Source organism: Ochotona curzoniae, unplaced genomic scaffold (assembly GCF_017591425.1).
Source record: "Ochotona curzoniae isolate NIBS_2020 unplaced genomic scaffold, NIBS_Ocur_1.0 contig_4064, whole genome shotgun sequence".
Lineage (NCBI taxonomy): Eukaryota > Metazoa > Chordata > Mammalia > Lagomorpha > Ochotonidae > Ochotona > Ochotona curzoniae.
In genome coordinates this window covers 56,943-79,481 of record NW_024466107.1, presented here as the reverse complement: position 1 = coordinate 79,481, position 22,539 = coordinate 56,943, and the positions used below count along the sequence as shown (strand labels likewise).

Here is a 22,539-nt window from a genome sequence, read left to right as displayed (position 1 = left end):
GTCAGGTGGGGGTCCCGGGCAGTGCTCCCGGACACGTGTCATTAAAAGACCAGGGGTCCAAGGCCGAACGGCCCGCATATCAAGGCCCAGGAGGGGGTGTGGGACGCTTGGTGCCTAGCATGAGCCCGGGCCTCTGTGGTCAAAGTGTCAGGGTGCCTTCCCCAGCAAGATACTCCGTCAGGACACGCAAAGAACTCTGGGAGTTGCAGTCCCACGTCAGTGTGCGTGCTCAGGGCTCTGTGGGACTTGCAGTCCCACGTCAGTGCGTGCTCAGGGCACTGTGGGAGTTTGAGTCCCACGTCAGTCTGCGTGCCCATGGGCCCTCTGGGAGTTGCAGTCCCACGTCAGCATGCTCAGGGCATTGTGGGAGCTGGGGTCCTACGTCAGCATGCTCAGGGCACTGTGGGAGTTTGAGTCCCACGTCAGTCTGCATGCCCATGGGCTCTCTTTAAGTTGTAGTCCCACGTCGGGCCACTTAAATACTCTTGCCGCTGGCGTGATGAGGCATTTTGAGAAAAGATGTTCCACTAGGTAGCCTTCGAACGGGCGCTCTGGGACAATAGACACCATCCCCTTGTCTCTCGAGGTGCATTCTGAGACGTCTATATTCCCAGCACCGTTCTCCCCACCCCCACCCCGTACCCTCCGCCGAGCACAATTGAGCACAGCTGAGCCCAGCCGAGCTCAACCCAGCAGGCATGCAGTGCTATGTTCGTGTTGCAGTGGAAGGAGATGGTCAGGCTTTTATTTTTATTGGAAAGGCAGATATACAGAGAGGAGGAGAGACAGAGAGGAAGATCTTCTGTCCGATGATTCACTCCCCAGGCGGCCGCCACGGCTGGAGCTGAGCCAATCCGAAGCCAGGAGCCTCTTCCGGGTCTCCCATGTGGGTGCAGGGTCCCAGAGCCTTGGACCGTCCTCGACTGCTTTCCTGGGCCACAGGCAGGGAGCTGGATGGGAAGCGGGGCTGCTGGGAGTAGTACCAGCACCCAATTGGGATTCCGGGTGTGCAAGACCTTAAGCACTGCGCCACCGCACCAGGCCCAATGGCCAGGCTTTTGGGGCACACTTGGGAACTTGGACTGTAGGTGGCAGAAGTCATGAGCAGGTATGACGGTGGCCGGGGAACCACCTGGGCCTGGACGAGGGAGCGCTTTCAGGGCCTGTGCTCCCGGCAGCACAGGCCTGGACCCCTGGACTGTTTCCCCGCAGCCCTTCCTGCACTCTGTCCTGAACCCTTCTTTTGGAGAGGCTCTTTGGGGAGGTGCTCCCCCGTATCCCTGCCCTCTACTCACACACTCGTTACCCCTTACCCGCTTGCCCGTGCCTTGGCCGTGCACCCCAGCCCCTCCTGGAGGCCCTCCACAGCTGTCCTGCCTACCCCTGCCCGCTCAGTGCTTGATCTCAAGTTGTCCTGATAGACACGGCTTTCCTGCTCACTTGCTTAGTGCTGGGCTCTGGCAACAGGTCTGTTATCCTCCTGCTTTTTGGCAGAAGCCCTGCCCTTCCTCGTGGGTGTCTTCAGGCTCCAGGCCTTCTCCGGCGCTCTCTCTGGTGGCTCCTCATCCCTTTTCACAAGACACTTTCCTACCTGGTCGCTCGACAGCTCAAGCCCACGTGGATGGCTGCGGCCTCCCCACAATGGCCTGCTTGCTTGCTTGCTTGCTCTTCGTGTGTCAGTGCTCATGACCCCCTTTCCCAGGTGCTGGAGTCTGTCCCTGCCCTCCTGCCTGCCTGCCCACTGTCTTTCTCTCCTACAGGGCCTGTGTGTGTATGTGTATGTGTGTGTCCATGAGGGCCCACAAGCCTCCTCTTGCCACAACCTCGGTGGCATGGGTGTCCAGCGTGGCCTCCCATGCCATCTCTGGGCATGGGCTCATGAGGACCCCTTTCCCTTTGTCAGGGGCTCCTAGGAAACACTCGAGGGCTTAGGCATCCCTGTCGTGTGCTTTTGAGGCAGGAATATGGCCCCACGGCCTCCAGCCAGATGCTGCTTCCATCTCGTTCACCAGAGAACGCTTCACCCTCCACCAGGGCCATCCCGGACTCACGACTCTCTCTCCTGCAGGCCAGCCATGGACCGTCGGCCACCGCTGATGTGCCAACTGCCACCTGCCACAAGACACCCAACGGCTGATGTGTGTTCTCCACAGAGTTCCTTCTCACCAGGACAGGTAGAGTAGCAACATGCCTGGATCCCTCATTTGTACCGGCTGCTCTCACAGCACGCAACGGCGTAAGTTGTGCAAGCCACGAGAGGGCGCGCCAAGCTGCCCTTTGTATCCCGGGTGGACTCAGGCCTTGTGAGTGCTAGACAGCCCAGCCCTGAGCCGCCCCAGCATCAGGTGGGGGTCCCGGGCAGTGCTCCCGGACACGTGTCATTAAAAGACCAGGGGTCCAAGGCCGAACGGCCCGCATATCAAGGCCCAGGAGGGGGTGTGGGACGCTTGGTGCCTAGCATGAGCCCGGGCCTCTGTGGTCAAAGTGTCAGGGTGCCTTCCCCAGCAAGATACTCCGTCAGGACACGCAAAGAACTCTGGGAGTTGCAGTCCCACGTAGGTGTGCGTGCTCAGGGCTCTGTGGGAGTTGCAGTCCCACGTCAGTGCGTGCTCAGGGCTCTGTGGGAGTTTGAGTCCCACGTCAGTCTGCGTGCCCGTGGGCCCTCTGGGAGTTGCAGTCCCACGTCAGCATGCTCAGGGCATTGTGGGAGCTGGGGTCCTATGTCAGCATGCTCAGGGCACTGTGGGAGTTTGAGTCCCACGTCAGTCTGCGTGCCCATGGGCTCTCTTTAAGTTGTAGTCCCACGTCGGGCCACTTAAATACTCTTGCCGCTGGCGTGATGAGGCATTTTGAGAAATGATGTTCCACTAGGTAGCCTTCGAACGGGCGCTCTGGGACAATAGACACCATCCCCTTGTCTCTCGAGGTGCATTCTGAGACGTCTATATTCCCAGCACCGTTCTCCCCCCCCCCACCCCCGTCCCCTCTGCCGAGCACAATTGAGCACAGCTGAGTCCAGCCGAGCTCAACCGAGCAGGCATGTAGTGCTATGTTCGTGTTGCAGTGGAAGGAGATGGTCAGGCTTTTCTTTTTATTGGAAAGGCAGATATACAGAGAGGAGGAGAGACAGAGAGGAAGATCTTCCGTCCGATGATTCACTCCCCAGGCGGCCGCCACGGCTGGAGCTGAGCCAATCTGAAGCCAGGGCCTCTTCCGGGTCTGCCATGTGGATGCAGGGTCCCAGAGCCTCGGACCATCCTCGACTGCTTTCCCGGGACACAGGCAGTCCCACGTCAGCATGCTCAGGGCATTGTGGGAGCCGGGGTCCTACGTCAGCACGGTCAGGGCACTGTGGGAGTTTGAGTCCCACGTCAGTCTGCGTGCCGATGGGCTCTCTTTAAGTTGTAGTCTCACGTCGGGCCATCTAAATACTCTTGCCGCTGGCGTGATGAGGGTGTAAGGAAAAGTGTAAACAAGCAGTAGCTGAAAGGTCAAGAGAGAAGGCGAGAAAGGGAGGCCTCAGAGAGACTTCCACCATCACTGGTCTCCGGTTGGTGCCTCAATCTCTCAGACCCTTGTTGTGTCCCACGTTCCTGGAGCAGCCGGCCGTAACAGAGCAGCTTCCCGAGGGATGGGCTGCGGAGAGGGCTTCATGTACTTTTACATGTGTGCGGTGGAGTTTCAGAAGGCCGACTCCACTCGGCCTTCCTCTGCCTAGGTGGGTGGTGTCTGGGCATGGGGCTCCTAAGCCAGGAGCAGGTGGATGGGTAAGTAGGCACCAGAGGTCACCAGCCATCTGGAATAGGAGGTCCCAGGTCCTAGCTGCTCTGAGAGCACCCTGGAACATGCAGTCCTGCTGCCCAGCAGGTAGCACGGTGGCTGGGGAGCCACCAAGGCCTGCACAACAGAGGGCTTTCAGGGCCTGTGCTCACTGCACAGGAGAGGGTGCGCAAAGCTGCCCTTACTACCCCTAGCTAGCACTTGAGGGCTCAGGCATCCCTGTCATGTGCTTTTGAGGCAGGAATTTGGCCCCACAGCCTCCAGCCAGATGCTGCTGCCCTCTCGTTCACCAGCGAGTGCTTCACCCTCCTCCAGGGATCATCCTGGCCTCAAGACTCTCTCTCCTGCAGGTCGGCTGTGCACCATCGGCCGCCGCTGATGTGCCACCTGCCACAGGACACCCCAACAGCTGACGTCTGTTCTCCACAGAGGTCCTTCTCACCAGGACAGGTAGAGTAGCACCATGCCTGGATTCCTCACCTGTACCGGCCGCTCTCACAGCACGCAACGGCATAGGTTGTGCAAACCAGGCAGGCAGGAACCTTCTCCGGTCTTAGTGAAGGAGCTGCTGCAGGACTCGGCAGGGGCTAGAGTCGGGTGGTGCGTAGTGGTGCAGGGTGTTGTCCCAGTGGGTCAAGCCTCAGCCTGCCAGGCAGATGGGCTGTATGAGTGCTGTTTCAAATCCTGGCTGCTTCCCTTGCGGTCCAGCTCCCTGCCGATCAACCTGGGAGAGTAGCAGAGGATGGTTCAGGGGCTTGTGCCGCTGTGCCCCTGTGGCCCTTGTGCCCTTGTGGGAGATCTGGAGGAAGCTGCTGGTTCCCGGGCTTGTCCTGGCCCAGCCACAGCTGGCCCTGGTGCTGGCATTCGGGGAAGTGAGCCAACAGATGCAAGAAAGTTTGCTGACTCTCCTCTCTGTTCCTCTGTGCTTTAAAGCAAATAGGACAGAGGGAGGCAGGAGGGAGGCAGGGAGGAAGAGACAGAAAGCTGCCGGCCTCCTGGCAGGGAGTTGCTGTGTGCTGTGCTTGGGCTCTAGACTGCTTTTGTCTGCCAATGCAGACCCCAGGGCATGCGTAGAGCTTCCATCATGGGACTCCTGTGCAGCCTCTCAAATGCGTATCCGTGAGAGAGAAAGCCTGTGTGGCTGCGCTGCTTCCCTTTTTGGGGCAGGAGAGCCTAGCTGAGCATCCTGCAGTGAGTGCTGGTGTCCACTGGAGGGCGCACGTAGCCGCCCTTTCTACCTCTGCTGGGCTCGGGCTTTCTGAGCTCTAGACAGCCCAACCCAAGGCATCCTAGCATCAGGTGGGGGTCCCGGACAGTGTTCCCGGACGCGAATCGTAGGAAGATCAGGGGTCCAAGACCAAACGACACACATACCAAGGCCCGGTAGGTGAGGAGGGCACTTGGGCCCTTGTATCAGCCTGGGTCTCTGTGATAGGAAGTGGCAGGGTGCCTTTAACAGCAAGGTACTACTACGTCATGGCACTGAGAGAATCCTAGGAGACAGGGTCCCACGTCAGCGTCCCCACGGGCCCTCTGCGAGCCGGAGTTACACAGCAGCTGACTAGCGTTGAACTTTGGCAGATGAGGTACCAGAAACCTTACCACCACCACCACCCTTCCTCGCAGAGCACCGTGAGATGCAGGCCCGTGCGTTCTTTAGCAAGTGGAGCAGTGTTGTGGGCTAAGGAGTTGACTAGCACTTGTTAAGCCGAACACTACAGTGAGTGGGCTTGGGGCTAGAAGCACCTGGTCTCAGCTGTAGCCAATATGCACTAATGAGGGTGTAAGGTAAAGAGTAAACAAGCAGTAGCTGAAAGGTCAAGAGAGAAGGCGAGAAAGGGAGGCCTCAGAGAGACTTCCACCATCACTGGTCTCCAGTTGGTGCCTCAATCTCTCAGACCCTTGTCGTGTCCCACGTTCCTGGAGCAGCCGGCCGTAACAGAGCAGCTTCCCGAGGGATGGGCTGCGGAGAGGGCTTCATGTACTTTTCCATGTGTGCGGTGGAGTTTCAGAAGGCCGACTCCACTCGGCCTTCCTCTGCCTAGGTGGGTGGTGTCTGGGCATGGGGCTCCTAAGCCAGGAGCAGGTGGATGGGTAAGTAGGCACCAGAGGTCACCAGCCATCTGGAATAGGAGGTCCCAGGTCCTAGCTGCTCTGAGAGCACCCTGGAACATGCAGTCCTGCTGCCCAGCAGGTAGCACGGTGGCTGGGGAGCCACCAAGGCCTGCACAACAGAGGGCTTTCAGGGCCTGTGCTCCCTGCACAGGAGAGGGTGCGCAAAGCTGCCCTTTCTACCCCTAGCTAGCACTTGAGGGCTCAGGCATCCCTGTCATGTGCTTTTGAGGCAGGAATTTGGCCCCACAGCCTCCAGCCAGATGCTGCTGCCCTCTCGTTCACCAGCGAGTGCTTCACCCTCCTCCAGGGATCATCCTGGCCTCAAGACTCTCTCTCCTGCAGGTCGGCTGTGCACCATCGGCCGCCGCTGATGTGCCACCTGCCACAGGACACCCCAACAGCTGACGTCTGTTCTCCACAGAGGTCCTTCTCACCAGGACAGGTAGAGTAGCACCATGCCTGGATTCCTCACCTGTACCGGCCGCTCTCACAGCACGCAACGGCATAGGTTGTGCAAACCAGGCAGGCAGGAACCTTCTCCGGTCTTAGTGAAGGAGCTGCTGCAGGACTCGGCAGGGGCTAGAGTCGGGTGGTGCATAGTGGTGCAGGGTGTTGTCCCAGTGGGTCAAGCCTCAGCCTGCCAGGCAGATGGGCTGTATGAGTGCTGTTTCAAATCCTGGCTGCTTCCCTTGCGGTCCAGCTCCCTGCCGATCAACCTGGGAGAGTAGCAGAGGATGGTTCAGGGGCTTGTGCCGCTGTGCCCCTGTGGCACTGTGGCCCTTATGGGAGATCTGGAGGAAGCTGCTGGTTCCCGGGCTTGTCCTGGCCCAGCCACAGCTGGCCCTGGTGCTGGCATTCGGGGAAGTGAGCCAACAGATGCAAGAAAGTTTGCTGACTCTCCTCTCTGTTCCTCTGTGCTTTAAAGCAAATAGGACAGAGGGAGGCAGGAGGGAGGCAGGGAGGAAGAGACAGAAAGCTGCCGGCCTCCTGGTAGGGAGCTTGCTGTGTGCTGTGCTTGGGCTCTAGACTGCTTTTGTTTGCCAATGCAGACCCCGAGGGCATGCGTAGAGCTTCCATCATGGGACTCCTGTGCAGCCTCTCCAAAGCGTGTCCGTGAGAGAGAAAGCCTGTGTGGCTGTGCTGCTGCTTTTTTGGGCAGGAGAGCCTAGATGAGCATCCTGCAGTGAGCGCTGGTGTCCACTGGAGGGCGCACGTAGCCGCCCTTTCTACCTCTGCTGGGCTCGGGCTTTCTGAGCTCTAGACAGCCCAAGCCAAGGCATCCTAGCATCAGGTGTGGGTCCCGGACAGTGTTCCCGGACGCGAATCGTAGGAAGATCAGGGGTCCAAGGCCAAACGACACACATACCAAGGCCCGGTAGGTGAGGAGGGCACTTGGGCCCTTGTATCAGCCTGGGTCTCTGTGATAGGAAGTGGCAGGGTGCCTTTAACAGCAAGGTACTACTACATCACGGCACTGAGAGAATCCTAGGAGACAGGGTCCCACGTCAGCGTCCACACAGGCCCTCTGCGAGCCGGAGTTACACAGCAGCTGACTAGCGTTGAACTTTGGCAGATGAGGTACCAGAAACCTTACCACCACCACCACCCTTCCTCGCAGAGCACCGTGAGATGCAGGCCCGTGCGTTCTTTAGCAAGTGGAGCAGTGTTGTGGGCTAAGGAGTTGACTAGCACTCGTTAAGCCCAGCACTACAGTGAGTGGGCTTGGGGCTAGAAGCACCTGGTCTCAGCTGTAGCCAATACGCGCTAATGAGGTAAGGTAAGGTAAAGAGTAAACAAGCAGTAGCTGAAAGGTCAAGAGAGAAGGCGAGAAAGGGAGGCCTCAGAGAGACTTCCACCATCACTGGTCTCCGGTTGGTGCCTCAATCTCTCAGACCCTTGTCGTGTCCCATGTTCCTGGAGCAGCCGGCCGTAACAGAGCAGCTTCCCGGTGGGCTGCGGAGAGGGCTTCATGTACTTTTCCATGTGTGCGGTGGAGTTTCAGAAGGCCGACTCCACTCGGCCTTCCTCTGCCTAGGTGGGTGGTGTCTGGGCATGGGGCTCCTAAGCCAGGAGCAGGTGGATGGGTAAGTAGGCACCAGAGGTCACCAGCCATCTGGAATAGGAGGTCCCAGGTCCTAGCTGCTCTGAGAGCACCCTGGAACATGCAGTCCTGCTGCCCAGCAGGTAGCACGGTGGCTGGGGAGCCACCAAGGCCTGCACAACAGAGGGCTTTCAGGGCCTGTGCTCCCTGCACAGGAGAGGGTGCGCAAAGCTGCCCTTTCTACCCCTAGCTAGCACTTGAGGGCTCAGGCATCCCTGTCATGTGCTTTTGAGGCAGGAATTTGGCCCCACAGCCTCCAGCCAGATGCTGCGGCCCTCTCGTTCACCAGCGAGTGCTTCACCCTCCTCCAGGGATCATCCTGGACTCAAGACTCTTTCTCCTGCAGGTCGGCTGTGCACCATCGGCCGCCGCTGATGTGCCACCTGCCACAGGACACCCCAACAGCTGACGTCTGTTCTCCACAGAGGTCCTTCTCACCAGGACAGGTAGAGTAGCACCATGCCTGGATTCCTCACCTGTACCGGCCGCTCTCACAGCACGCAACGGCATAGGTTGTGCAAACCAGGCAGGCAGGAACCTTCTCTGGTCTTAGTGAAGGAGCTGCTGCAGGACTCGGCAGGGGCTAGAGTCGGGTGGTGCGTAGTGGTGCAGGGTGTTGTCCCAGTGGGTCAAGCCTCAGCCTGCCAGGCAGATGGGCTGTATGGGTGCTGTTTCAAATCCTGGCTGCTTCCCTTGCGGTCCAGCTCCCTGCCGATCAACCTGGGAGAGTAGCAGAGGATGGTTCAGGGGCTTGTGCCGCTGTGCCCCTGTGGCACTGTGGCCCTTATGGGAGATCTGGAGGAAGCTGCTGGTTCCCGGGCTTGTCCTGGCCCAGCCACAGCTGGCCCTGGTGGTGGCATTCGGGGAAGTGAGCCAACAGATGCAAGAAAGTTTGCTGACTCTCCTCTCTGTTCCTCTGTGCTTTAAAGCAAATAGGACAGAGGGAGGCAGGAGGGAGGCAGGGAGGAAGAGACAGAAAGCTGCCGGCCTCCTGGTAGGGAGCTTGCTGTGTGCTGTGCTTGGGCTCTAGACTGCTTTTGTCTGCCAATGCAGACCCCGAGGGCAGCATGTATTTTTATTTGAAAAGCATTCAGAGAGAAACAGATTTCTGTCTCTGTGTTGACTCTCTATATTCCCTGAAGGACTGATTGAGGAGAATCTGGGATGTGGGAGCTCCCTGCATGCCCGGGAGGACAGATGGAGGAGAAGCTGGGATGTGGGAGCTCCCTGCAGGCCTCCCCTACTGGTGCCTGTGACTCAGCCACCTGGCGCAGTTGCCTCCCAGGAATGCCTTGCAGAAAGCTGAAGCTGGAACCGTTTGGCCGAGTACGCGCTGCTGAGCCTGCATTCTTGCACTGGCTCACCTCACAGTTCTTTGCCACCTGCAGCAGGTCGCTCTCCCAGTGGAATGTTTCTGATTAGGAGTAGTACAGAAGACTAATAGAGTCCAGGTTAGACATTGTATGATTGTTAGAGAGTTTCTCAGATATCCGTGTCCTTCCCTTTGTAAACTCTTACAGTTTTGTTACTAGCTTTTTAGTTAAAGTACTTGCATAAGGTACTTGCTACATAAAATTTGTAATTATACATATACTCTCAAAAATTGTCCGTTAATCCTGTTTACTAAAAATTAAAAATCCTGATAATGAATGTTAAGTGATATGCCAAAGATTGCTAAATTGTCTTTGAATGCTTCCATTAACCAAATTATAGCTTGATTTAGAAAGAATAGTGAATTGATTAAATGTCCAAATTGAATGCAAATGTAAAACTTGATAATACTTCCAGAAGTAGAAGTTTGAAATGACTTTTTTGCTTAAAAAGCTTCAAACAGCCAGTCTGATGTGTGGTGGTGTTCATTTCAGCCCCGTAATTATGTCTTCCTGTGTGCTAAAACTGTTTATTATGTTACTCTATGTGTATAACCATTTCAACTGGTAAATGTTAATGTAGAGCATTTTAATGTGTTTCACAAAAGTGGTAGTTTTTATCCTGTTTATAAAACATTTATGTGAAGATTGATATCTCATGTCTTTTGGGAGGAGTTCCATGCTTGTAAGTGTGTAATTGAGTGAAATACCATGTATAAATATAGGTGATAATAGTTACTGGTGCTAATTTTTGCTCTAGGACAAAGTTGGAGAATTTGCTAAACTTAGCAAAATTGAGCTCCTTGAAGCCACTGAGAAGTCCATCGGCCCCCCGGAGATGCACATGTACCACTGTGAGCTCAAGAACTTCCGGGAGAAGGAGAAGCAGCTGGAGGTGTGTGCCGCTCGAGCTGCTGGCGTGTGGCGGATGGGGAGCCGTTCCCGTCACTATGCTGTTTATGCTGCTGATTCTGTTTCTACTCAGGGTTTTATTGCTTGCTCTCAGTTATTTTTCTTGGAAAGGCAGATTTACAGAGAGAAGGAGAAAGATCTTGCGTCCACTGGTTCACTCCCGAAGTTACTGCATCAGCCAGAGCTGAGCCAATCCAAAGCCAGGAGCCAGGAGCTTCTTCTGGGTCTCCCACATGGGTGAGGGTTCTAAGGCCTCGGGCCATCCTCTGCTGCTTTCCCGGGTCAGGGGCATGGAACAGCTGGGACATGAATTGGTACCCATATGGTATCCTGGCACATATAAGGCATGGGTTAGCCATGGGAACATTGCATAGGGTTTCATTAATTGAATTTCTAAAGTCAGTAACTGGGCCTGGTACGTTAGCGTAGCGACTAAAGTCCTTGAGTCCTTGCCTTGCCCGAGCCGAGATCCCATTTGGGTGCCAGTTCTTTTTTTTTTTTTTTTAATTGTTGCTTACATTGTATTATGTAGTACAGTTTTATAGGCGCTGGGGATTCCCCCCACCCCTCCCATACCCCTCCCCCCATGGTGGATTCCTCCACCTTGTTGCATAACCATAGTTCAAGTTCAGTTGAGATTCATTGCTTGCAAACACATGCCTAGCATAAAGTTCAGCGTCTTATTGTCCAGATAAGTTCAATGGCCTCTTGGGGAGACCTTCTATGGTCTGAAGATAGGTCTAACAGAGTAAAGATCCGGTCAGTTAAAAGCCCCAACAAGGCCTCAGTATCAATATACAACATTATGGAATTAATTGAATTAATTGACATAGTATTGGGTAAACAATATGTTAAAAATAATGCAAGTTCCATTCTTCGAAACATCTGGGTTGAGACAGTATCAATGACAGGTTCAAAAAATAACAAACGACCAAACAAAAAATTACAGGTTAAATCAAGGCAAACATGTGGTATCTAATCTTTTGGGATTCGCTCATTTCCCTTAGCATTATAGTTTCCAGTTGTGCCCATTTAGCCACAAAGAACTGCATTTTGTTTTTTTTTAATAGCTGAGTAGTATTCCATGGAGTAGATGAACCAAAGCTTTCTTATCCAATCTTCTGCTGATGGGCATTTTGGTTGCTTCCATGTTTTTGCAATTACTGATTGTGCTGCAATGAACATAGGGGTGCATGTTGGTTTGTCGTAAAACAGGTGTTTTGGATATATTCCTAGGAGTGCTATTGCTGGGTCATATGGTATGCAGATTTTGAGTTGTTTGAGTGTTCTCCAGACTGATTTCCATAAAGGCTGTACCAATTTGCAGCTCCACCAGCAGTGGAGTAGGGTTCCCTTTTCCCCACATCCTCGCCAGCAAGCGTCGTTGGTGTTCTTGTTTATGTGGGCCAATCTTACTGGTGTTAGGTGGTACCTCATCGATGTTTTAATTTGGATTTCCCTTATTGCTAGGGAGCTGGAACATTTTTTCATATGTTTGTTTGCCATTTGGACTTGTTCCTTTGTGAACTGTTTGCCCATTTCCCGTGCCCATTTCTTAAGTGGCTTGTTTGTTTTGGTTTTTTGGTTGTTTTGAAGTTCTTTGTATATCCTGGAAATTAGCCCCCTGTCGCCTATATCGTGTGCAAAGATCTTCTCCCACTCTGTGGGTTGCTTTTTTACTTTGTTGATTGTTTCCCTTGCTGTACAGAAGCTTCTTAGTTTGATGAGGTCCCATTTGTTTATTCTGTTCTCAACTGCTATTGCTTTTGGTGTCCTTCTTAGATAGTCGGAACCTACTCCTAGGTCTTGCAGGGTATTTCCTACATTTTCTTGCAAGAGTTTGAAGGTTTCTGGATGTAGGTTTAGGTCTTTTATCCATGTAGATTGGATCTTGGTGTATGGTGATAGATGTGGGTCTATCTTTTTGTTTCTACAGGCTATCAGCCAGTTGTCCCAACAACATTTACTAAAGAGGCCTTCCCACTTGCTTGAGTTGTCATTGGTCTTTTTGTCAAAGATTAATTGGTTGTATTTGTGTGGGTTCCCTTTTGGAGCTTCTATTCTATTCCATTGATCTTCCTTTCTGTCTTTGTGCCAGTACCAGGCTGTTTTGATAACCACTGCTCTATAGTATGTCCAGAGGTCCGGGATTGTGATTCCCCCTGCTAACTTCTTATTTTTCAGGATGGTTCTAGCTATTCGTGGTTTTTTGTGTTTCCAGATGAACTTTTGAATCATTGTATCCAGTTCCGTGAAGAATGTTTTTGGGCAATTTGATTGGAATTGCATTGAAAATGTATATTGCTTGTGGTAGTATAGACATTTTAATGATATTGATTTTGCCTATCCAGGAGCATGGGATGTTATTCCATCTTTTGAGGTTTTGTTCAATTTCCTTTTTAAATAGTTTGTAGTTTTCTTCGAATAGGTCTCCTACGCTTTTGGTTAGATTTATTCCCAAATACTTCATACTTCTCTCAGCTATTTTGAATGGTATCCTGTTGGTTAGATCTTCTTCCATCTTGGTGTTATTTGCGTACACTATGGCTGTTGATTTTCGTTCATTAATTTTGTACCCCGCCACTCTGCCAAACTCTCGTATAAGTTCTAGCAGTTTCTGTATTGAGTCTCCTGGTTTTTCTATGTATAGGATTATGTCATCTGCATATAGTGAAAGCTTGACTTCTTCGTTTCCTATACGTATGCCTTTGATTTCTTTTTCTTGTCTTATGGCCTCTGCAAGTACCTCTAGGACTATGTTGAATAGCAGTGGTGATAGCGGGCACCCTTGTCTTGTTCCAGATTGCAGTGGGAAGGGTTCTAGCTTTTCTCCATTCAGTATGATACTGGCATTGGGTTTTTCATAAATTGCTTTGATTATGTTGTGGATTTTCCCGTCTATGCCTACTTTGGCTAGAGTTTTTAGCATGAAGAGGTGTTGGATTTTGTCGAAAGCTTTTTCTGCATCTATTGAAACTATTATGTGGTTCTTGTTTTGCAGTTTTTGGATATGGTTTATAACATTTATGGATTTCCGAATGTTGAACCATCCCTGCATTCCAGGGATGAATCCTACTTGATCCGGATGAATGATCTGTCTGATGATTTTTTAAATTCTATTGGCTAGGATTTTGTTGAGAATTTTAGCATCAATGTTCATCAGAGAAATAGGTCTGTAGTTTTCCTTCTCTGATGGTTCTCTGTCCGGTTTTGGGATTAAGGTGATGTTGGCTTCATAGAATGAGTTTGGGAGGCTTGCTTCCTCCTCTATTGTTTTGAAGAGCTTGTAGAGGATTGGGGTTAGTTCTGTTCGGAATGTTTTGTAGAATTCTGTAGTGAAGCTGTCTGGGCCTGGGCTTTTTTTTCGTTGGGAGATCCTTGATGACTGTTTCAATCTCCACCTCGGTTATGGGTTTATTTAATTCTGCAGTTGCCTCCGGACTGAGTTTTGGTAAGTGGTGGGAGTCCAAGAACTTTTCTATTTCTTGGTGGTCCTCAAATTTGTGGGAGTACAGTTCTTTGTAGTAATTTCTAATTATTTTCTTAATGATTGCAGTGTCTGTTGTTATGTTGCCTTTTTCATCTTTAATGCTGTTGATTCTCACTTTCTCTTGTTTTTTTTTTGGTCAATCGGGCCAGTGGAGTGTCTATTTTGTTTATTTTCTCAAAAAACCAACTTTTTGATTTGTTGATTTTATGTATAGTTTTTTTGATTTCTATTTGGTTTATCTCCTCCCTTGTTTTGATGATTTCTTGTTTCCTATTGTGCATGGGACTCTTCTGCTGCTGTTTTTCCAGATCCTGGAGGTGTGAGGTTAGTTCCTGTATTTGGCGTCTTTCTTGGGCCTTGACATGCGCTCCGATTGCGATGAATCTACCTTGTAGCACTGCTTTGGCGGTGTCCCACAAGTTTTGGAATGTTGTATCAGAGTTTTCATTGGTTTCCATAAATTTTTTGATCTCATCTTTAATTTCTTCTCTGACCCATTGTTCGTTTAATAGCATATTGTTCAATTTCCAAGAGTGCCTATACTTCCTGGGGAGTTTTGAGTTGTTGATTTCCAGTTTCATCCCATGGTGGTCTGAGAGGGTACATGGTATGAGACTAATGTTTTGGAAGTTGTTTAGATTCGCTTTATGTCCTATCATGTGGTCGATTCTGGAGAAGGTGCCATGCACTGCTGAGAAGAATGTATAGTCTGTGGCCTTAGGATAAAAAGTTCTATATATGTCTACTAAGTCCAGTTGTTCTATTGTTTGTGTGAGCTCTGTTGTTTCTTTGTTGAGTTTTTGTTTCGTAGACCGGTCCATTGTTGTTAGAGGTGTGTTGAGATCACCTACAAGAATTGTGCGGGTGTCTATGTCTTCCCTTAAGTCTGTAAGTAATTGCTTTACGTAAGTAGGTGCATTAAGATTCGGTGCATAAACATTAATGATGGTGATTGCTTCTTGATGGATCTTTCCTTTCACCAGTATAAAATGGCCTTCCCTGTCTCTTTTGATGTTAGTTAGAATGAAATCTATCTCGTCTGAAATTAGGATAGCTACCCCAGCTTTTTTTTCTCGTCTATTGGCGTGAAATATCTTTTTCCATCCCTTCACTTTCAGTTTCTTTGCATCCTTTCTGGTTAGATGCGTTTCTTGTAGGCAACAGATGGTTGGGTCTTGTTTGATGATCCATTCTATTAATTTCTGTCTTTTGATTGGTGAATTTAGACCATTTGTGTTGAGAGTTAAAATTGAGAGGTTGCAATTTTGCCCTGCCATGTGATTGTGTTGTGTGTGTGTTGTTGCCTATGTAATTGTCTTGTTTGTGTGGCCTTTAGTTTGGAGACCTTCTTATTTGCCAACTTTGTTTGTGATTTGCCTCCTTTTTGTCCGGGACTAGCGCATTTCTAAGGAGACTTTGCAGAGCTGGTTTTGTGTAGACATATTCTTCTAGTTTTTCTTTGCTATTGAAGTATCTGATTTCGTTCTCATATACAAATGAGATCTTTGCTGGGTAGATTATTTTTGGTTGACAGTTGTTTTGTTTCAGGACTTGGAAGATCTTTGTCCATTCTCTCCTTGCTTGTAGGGTCTCTTCGGAGAAGTCAGCAGTGATTCTGATGGGTTTTCCCCTGTATGTGATCTTTTCTCTACTTCGTACTTGTCTCAGGATTCCTTCTTTGTCTTCATTGGAGTAGAACTTGAGCACCGTGTGTCTGGGTGAAGATCTCTTTGGATCATATCTGTTGGGAGTTCTCTGTCCATCCTGTATGCGGGGTGGATTCGTGTTCCAAGTGTTTTGGAAGTTTTCCTGTATAATTTCATCAAGCACTGCTTGCATCCCAGATTCTCTTTCTACTCCCTCGGGGAGGCCAATGATCCGAATATTCAATTTTCTAAGGTAATCCTTCATCTCTTGCATCATTTTATTAGTTTTGCTGAGGTTTGTCTCCAGCTGTTTAATTCGCTGGGCACCTTCATTTTGTGTGTCTTCTGTGTCAGAGATCCTTTCCTCTGCCGCATTTATTCTGTTGATGAGGCTTTCAATTTTATTATCTTGGGCATCCAGTTTGGTTTTGATTTGTTGTATTTCGGTGATTATGCGGTTCTGGAGGTCTTCCAGCTTTGTGTCCACGTCTCTGAGAAATTTTAGCATTATTTTCATCAATTCCTTTGCTGGTAACACTTCCATGTCTTCATCTCGAATCGCCGATATTGATAATGGCTTTTGGCCCTTGTTTGGTGGGGTGCTGGCTCTTTCATCTGGAGCACAACTCTTTCTGGTGGTTTTTCCCATTGCGTTGGTGTATTCTGGTGGGGCAAATGGACCCGTGTGTTGAGGGGCCGTCAGGTGCTTTCCTGTAGAGATTGGAGCCTGCAGGCGTGGTGTTGCCAGGCGTGGTAGTTTTCAAGGCACCGTTGGTGCGTTCTCAGGGCCCGGGGCTGTAGAGCACCACCTTGGGGGCCCAGTGGATTCCAGGCACACTCTGGGCACCTCTTCTACAGGTGTGACACCCCAGGGCGTGGAGGGATGGAGGCGCTCTCTGGGTGTGCCCCCTGCACGGGAATCCACAGGGCTTAGAAGGTTTTATGTGCTTTCTCCCTGCGTTCTCCGTGTCAGGGACTGCAGGGTCTTTCAGAGCCCACCTGGTGCGTCTCCCACACACGGGACTGTGGGTGAGGCACTTTCCAGGCGTGGCTCTTGTGCAGTGAATCCACCACTCATGGTGTGTGGGTGTTCAGAGCCCCTGCTCCCGTGTGGCTCCCCCACACAGGCCCTTAGCAGAGGAGTGGCCCAGGCGCCCTGTTATAATGACTTCACGGCAGGTTCGCACCGTGTGAGTGTGGTGCTGGAGTTTTCAGAGCTCTCCTGGTGGGTCGCCCACACTCAGAACTGCGGGATGGTAGGCGAGGAGTGAGCAGTTCACTCTATGGGAGTGGTACCTGCGTGTCAGGGACACACAGCGCTACACTTCCCAAATCTCAGAGGTCTCCTGACACCTGACACCTGCGCTGCGGAGGCGGCTGCTGCAGGTGGGGCCGCCCAGTCTGCTTGGTGCAGCGTTCAGAGTCCTCCTGGTCCTCCACCAGGCAGGGTGTGGGGGACTCCAGACCCTCGCCAGCAGCCTCTGCACACCGAGACGCACTGGCCCCCTCAGCGCAGGAACATCCAAGGCGCCTTTCCGGGGCCCCCTCAGCCACCAACACCACTGAGCGTAGTTCCCAAGGCAAAGACCCGACAGTTTCAGGCCGCCTGCCCCGCGATCTCAGAGGCTGTAACCTCAGCAGGGGGCGAGGAATGCGAAGGCTGCCAAGTCAACCCCCCCCCCCCCCCCGCTCACCAAATGTCCGGCCGCTGCAGTCTGCCTCCGCCGCTGTTGAAGGCCTCCCGCCGGGGACGATCCCCCTGATCTGCCCACCTCCGAGCTGGCCACGTCTCCCGTCAGGCCGTTTTCAAAAGTGACTCAGCAGGTCTGGCGTGGGATGTCGGTTTCTCTGCCTTTGCCCTGCTCTGTTCTCGTTGTTCTTCCGAGTTGTGTGGATCTTTTTGACTCCACACTGTCCCAGGGAGCTTCACAGACCTCTCCCTGCGGTTCCCTGCTGTTCCTCTTTGCTGCTTCTGTAGCGTTCTATCCCTCTCTCACTGGATGCTCCCTCACAGCCTTCCTCCTACGTCGGCCATCTTCTCCGGTCCTCTGGGTGCCAGTTCTAATCCTGGTGGCCCAGCTTTTCTTCCATCTCCCTGCTTGCGGTCTGGGATAGCAGTCGGGGACAGCCTGAATGAAGCCTTGGGACCCTGCACTCGCATGGGGGATCTGAAAGAGACCCCTGGCTCTTGGGTTTGGATTGGTGCAGCTCCAGCCATTGCAGCTGCTTGGAGAGTGAATCATTGGATGGAACATCTTCCTCTCTGTATATCTGGCTTTCCGATAAAAACAAATAATTTTTTTTTAAAAAGCCAATTACAGTGTAAGTTTTTTTGTACCAGAAAGTTACAGGATTCTTACTCGTTGACTTCCTGTTCGCTACCGTTAGTGATCATATGTAGATACACGTTTCTTTTCATAGAATGCTGTTTGTAAAAAATTCATTTTGTGGATCTTGTTTTTGTTTGTTTCAACAACTGGAATTAACTCATGAAATTTTCATAACAGATCCCTTGTTGAAGTATAAACGGTTATACTCTTGTTATACAGGATATACTGGGCAGTTTATTACACAGGTTATGCTGTTAATTATGTAAGATGTAATTGCAGTTTGTTATTGTACTTACTCAGGGTTGGTGACCAGAGCAGCTGCTCGAGATCTTCACGAAGATTTTGTCCTACATCTGATGCCCATCCTGTGCCAGCCTGTGACCCCCACCCTGTCCACTGTGTCATCTGATGCCCATCCTGTGCCAGCCTGTGACCCCCCACCCTGTCCACTGTGTCATCTGATGTCTGTCCTGTGCCAGCCTGTGACCTCCTCCCTGTCCACTGTGTCATCTGATGTCTGTCCTGTGCCAGCCTGTGACCCCCTCCCTGTCCACTGTGTCATCTGATGTCTGTCCTGTGCCAGCCTGTGACCCCTACCCTGTCCACTGTGTCATCTGATGCCTGTCCTGTGCCAGCCTGTGACCCCCACCCTGTCCACTGCGTCATCTGATGTCTGTCCTGTGCCAGCCTGTGACCTCCTCCCTGTCCACTGCGTCATCTGATGTCTGTCCTGTGCCAGCCTGTGACCTCCTCCCTGTCCACTGCATCATCTGATGTCTGTCCTGTGCCAGCCTGTGACCTCCTCCCTGTCCACTGCGTCATCTGATGTCTGTCCTGTGCCAGCCTGTGACCTCCTCCCTGTCCACTGCGTCATCCTCAGAGTCTCCCGCGTTTGTATTGCTGATGCACAGGATAAAGCCTGTAGGCTTTAGCCATGTCGTCTTGTTTCTAAGTCCTCAGGTCTGAGGTCTTTGTAATGTCATAGTGACATTTCATTTGCTTTGACCGGAGGAGTTGATTTGCCTCTCCCAGAAGTGCACGGACAGAAACCTTCTTCACAGGGAGAGTCGGCTCTCTGTCATAGGGTCTCCTCCGTCACGTGCCTGGGAGTGCATGAGAAAGCCGATGCATGATTCAGGTGTGACGCCTTTAAACAGTTCCCAACAACCCAAAGGGAAGCCTTTGCTGGGATTTTTTTTTTTTTTTTTAGATTTTGTTTGCTGCTGACTCACTTCCTGCATTGCTGTGGCTCCTGTACCTGGGCTGGCCAGGGAGGCAGGCATCAGGAGCTGCTTCTGAGTATGCCATGTGGTGCAGGTGCCCAGGGCCGTGGGCCAGAAGCAGGCAGCTGCTTCAGAAGTAGGGCAGTCGGGACCTGAGCCGCCTTCCGTGAGGGACGATCAGTGTGCTGTGCCACCACGCTGGCACTGTTTTCAGAGTTTACCAACATTGTGCACGTTTCATTGTTAAAAGCATGCGATATGTTGTCTTCTTTAAACTAATAAGTCATCAAATATTCATTTTAGACAACATGCAAAGAGAAAACTGAGTATCTAGAGAAGATGATCCAAAGGAATGAAAGATACAAACAAGATGTGGAAAGGTTTTATGAACGGAAACGACATTTAGACTTAATTGAGATGCTTGAAGCAAAAAGGCCCTGGGTGGTAAGTATTAAATTATTAGAAACAAAAATAGGTGATTCTTTTAAGTCGTAGAATGATTGTAAAGAGTGCACTCGTTACTACATATATTGAAATTTGATGTCTTTGCATTTTTTCTTAATATGTTGAGGCAGTTAAATTTGTATTTCTCTTACTCTGTTTGATTACATAGCTGTGCACTAGTTACTGTCCCTAACAGATCATAGGTCGGTCACTATGCTGATTCTGCCAGATGTAATCAGCTCTTTGTTTTCTCAGTTGCCAGTGGTCTGCAGGATGGGTTGTTGGGAATTCTCTGCCACATCAGGAGAATTTCTGCAGGCTTTCCTGCAGGTGCAGCTGCTGTCTGAGCTGGCGCCTTTCACGCACTGTGTGCCTCTCGGCACGCTGCTCAGCTCTTTCCCATCCTCAGGCATGTTTTATTATTTGAGATCATGATTAAGACTAAAGATTCAGTTCTCTAATGCGTTCCTTTCTCTAATAGGTGAGATGTAATAGGTTAGGATGTTTTATAGTTATGGATTGCCAGGTTAAAGTGGAAATCATTATTAGGTTGGAAAGCCATGTGACTGTCACATTCTAACCTTTTTCTTCTTTATCCTGTTCCATATTCTGAATTGTTTTTGAAAGTCTTTCCTTTAGATCTTTTTGTTTGTATTTCTCCTGTGTTCAATATTCTTCATTCTTTTACCTGTTCTTTGTGTTTTGAAGTCTTTTGGTTACCATTTTTTCTACTGAGCTTGATTTCACTCTTTTGATTGAATCTTTCAGAAACGCAATGCTCATTCGTGTTATTTTCTCTTCTTCCTTCATCTCATTCAGTGTTATATGGTGTATTACTGCTGTACTTATGCTTGGTCAGTTTTTATTTGAAAGGCAAAGTGACAGAGAGACAGAGTTCTTTGACCCACTGGTTCACTCACAAATGGCCTGACTGGCCAGGGCTCGGTCAGGCCCACACCTGGAGCCAAGGAACTCCTTGAAGGTCTCTCAGGGGAGAGGCAGGGACTCCAACACTGCGGCCGTCCCCTGCTGCCTCGGGTGTGATGGCAGAGCAGCGTGCCCGTGGCTGTCCCCTGCTGCCCCGGGTGTGATGGCAGAGCAGCGTGCCTGCGGCTGTCCCCTGCCACCCCTGCCTCGAAGTGTGATGGCAGAGCAGCGTGCCCGTGGCTGTCCCCTGCTGCCCCGGGTGTGATGGCAGAGCAGCGTGTCAACGGTTGTCCCCTGCCACCCCTGCCTCGGAGTGTGATGGCAGAGCAGCGTGCCCATGGCCGTCCCATGCTGCCCCAGGTGTGATGGCAGAGCAGCGTGCCCGTGGCCATCCCCTGCTACCCCCTGCGTCGGAGTGTGATGGCAGAGCAGCGTGCCCGTGGCCATCCCCTGCTGCCCCGGGTGTGATGGCAGAGCAGCATGCCCGTGGCCGTCCCCTGCCACCCCTGCCACCCCCTGCCTCGGGGTGTGATGGCAGAGCAGCGTGCCCGCGGCCATCTCCTGCTACCCCTGCCCCAGGTGTGATGGCAGAGCAGCGTGCCCGTGGCCGTCCCCTGCCACCCCTGCCCCAGGTGTGATGGCAGAGCAGCGTGCCCACAGCCTGACGTGGGGCTCCGAAGGGTTGGGCCAGGGCTCTTGCCTCTCCGTTTAGTTTTGTTGAGCATATGCTTGTTAGTCTGTGATGTGACAAGGAACGCTTTTGTTTTCCTTTTGTCACATGTTTTTTATTCAGTTTTACCTTTCATCACTAGTTTTTATATTTCTTTTCCCTGTATCATTTTCTTTACTGATAATTAGAAGAAAATGTAAGATTCATAGTCATTAGGGTTCAAGTTTCAGGAAGAAGGCTCTGGAAGGCCAAAGGTCTGGCTCATTGTGAAGGCTTGCTTAGACATGTTGGAATTTGTTATTTCCAAAGTTGCTACCAAGGATGAATTTTACACTTCTTTCCTGTCAGAGATACAAGTCTTACCTAAATTGGTTTCGTGTGAGTATTGGTGCATTTTGTTTCTAACTGTTTGGCAGGAATATGAAAGTGTCCGTCAGGAGTACGAGGAAGTGAAGCAGGCCCGCGATGCCGTGAAGGACGAGGTGAAGAGGCTGAAGGAGGGCCAGATCCCCATGACGCGGCGGATGGAGGAGATTGAAGCACAGCGCCATGGCCTGGAGGCTCAGATCAAGCAAAAGGTGCTTCGATGGCCAATCTAAACGTATTTGACAGATGTTTCAAATGCTTACCGCTTCTGCTAAATTTAACTAGCTTAAGGTTTTTCACATCTGCTGGGTTTCAGAGACCTAATCCAGGAAGGTTGCTACTTTGTAGAAAGTCCAAGGTGCAAATTAAGAAAAAGGAAATTGGGTTTTTTGGCTTTTTTTTTCCTTTGCGTTTTATTTATTTATTTATTTATTTGGCAGCAGGTGTACAGAGATCAGGAGAGGCTGAGTGATCTCCTGTGGCTTCATGCCCCAGATGGCCACAATGGCTGGAGCTGAGTCCGGCTGAAGGCAGGAGCTTCTGGGTCTCACACAAGGGCCTAGGGGCCAAGGACTGAGATGATTCTCCATTGCTTTCTCAGGCCAGAAGCAGGGAGCTGCACTGGGAGGAGAGCAGCTGGAGCTCACGCCAGTGCCCTCGTGAGATGCCCGCGTGCAGGCTAGGGCCTGGCGTGCAGTGGCTGTGCTTACTGCAGGTGTGGTCACTGTTGTCCCCGAGACTCTGATCTGAGCTGCTGTTATCAGTTACACCGTCTGCACAAGAGTTGAGCCATCGTGCCTGTCCAGTAGCGTTTCTTTTGCTACTATTGTGTTAGGAAAGCTCTGCGGTATTTTAAGGTGAAAGATTAATTATGGACACAGTGCAATGGCCCAGTGGCTAAATCCTTGTCTTGCATGCACCTGCATCCCCTATGGAGGAGGTTCGTGTCCTGGCTGCTTCACTTCCCATTCAGCTCCCACCTTGTGGCCTGGGAAAGCAGTTGACGATGGCCCAAAGCCTTGGGACCCTGCACCCGCGTGGGAGACACGGGAGAAGCTCCTGGCTCTTGGCTTCGGATTGGCGCCGCTCTGGCCGTTGCGTCCACTTGGGGAGTGAATCAGAGGATGGAAGATCTTCTTCTCTGTTTCTCCTCTCTTAAATCTGT

The 22,539-nt window shown here is 51.3% G+C and overlaps 1 protein-coding gene across 1 annotated transcript in view; it reads left to right on the top strand.

Moving 5' to 3' along the window:
* LOC121158964 (structural maintenance of chromosomes protein 5-like) overlaps positions 1-22,539 on the top strand; it is a 68,550-nt gene that overhangs the window by 4,423 nt on the left and 41,588 nt on the right. The window contains 3 exon segments of the mRNA XM_040983950.1: positions 10,127-10,261; positions 19,271-19,411; positions 21,425-21,586. Of these exon segments, the coding sequence (XP_040839884.1) occupies positions 10,127-10,261; positions 19,271-19,411; positions 21,425-21,586 (438 nt within the window).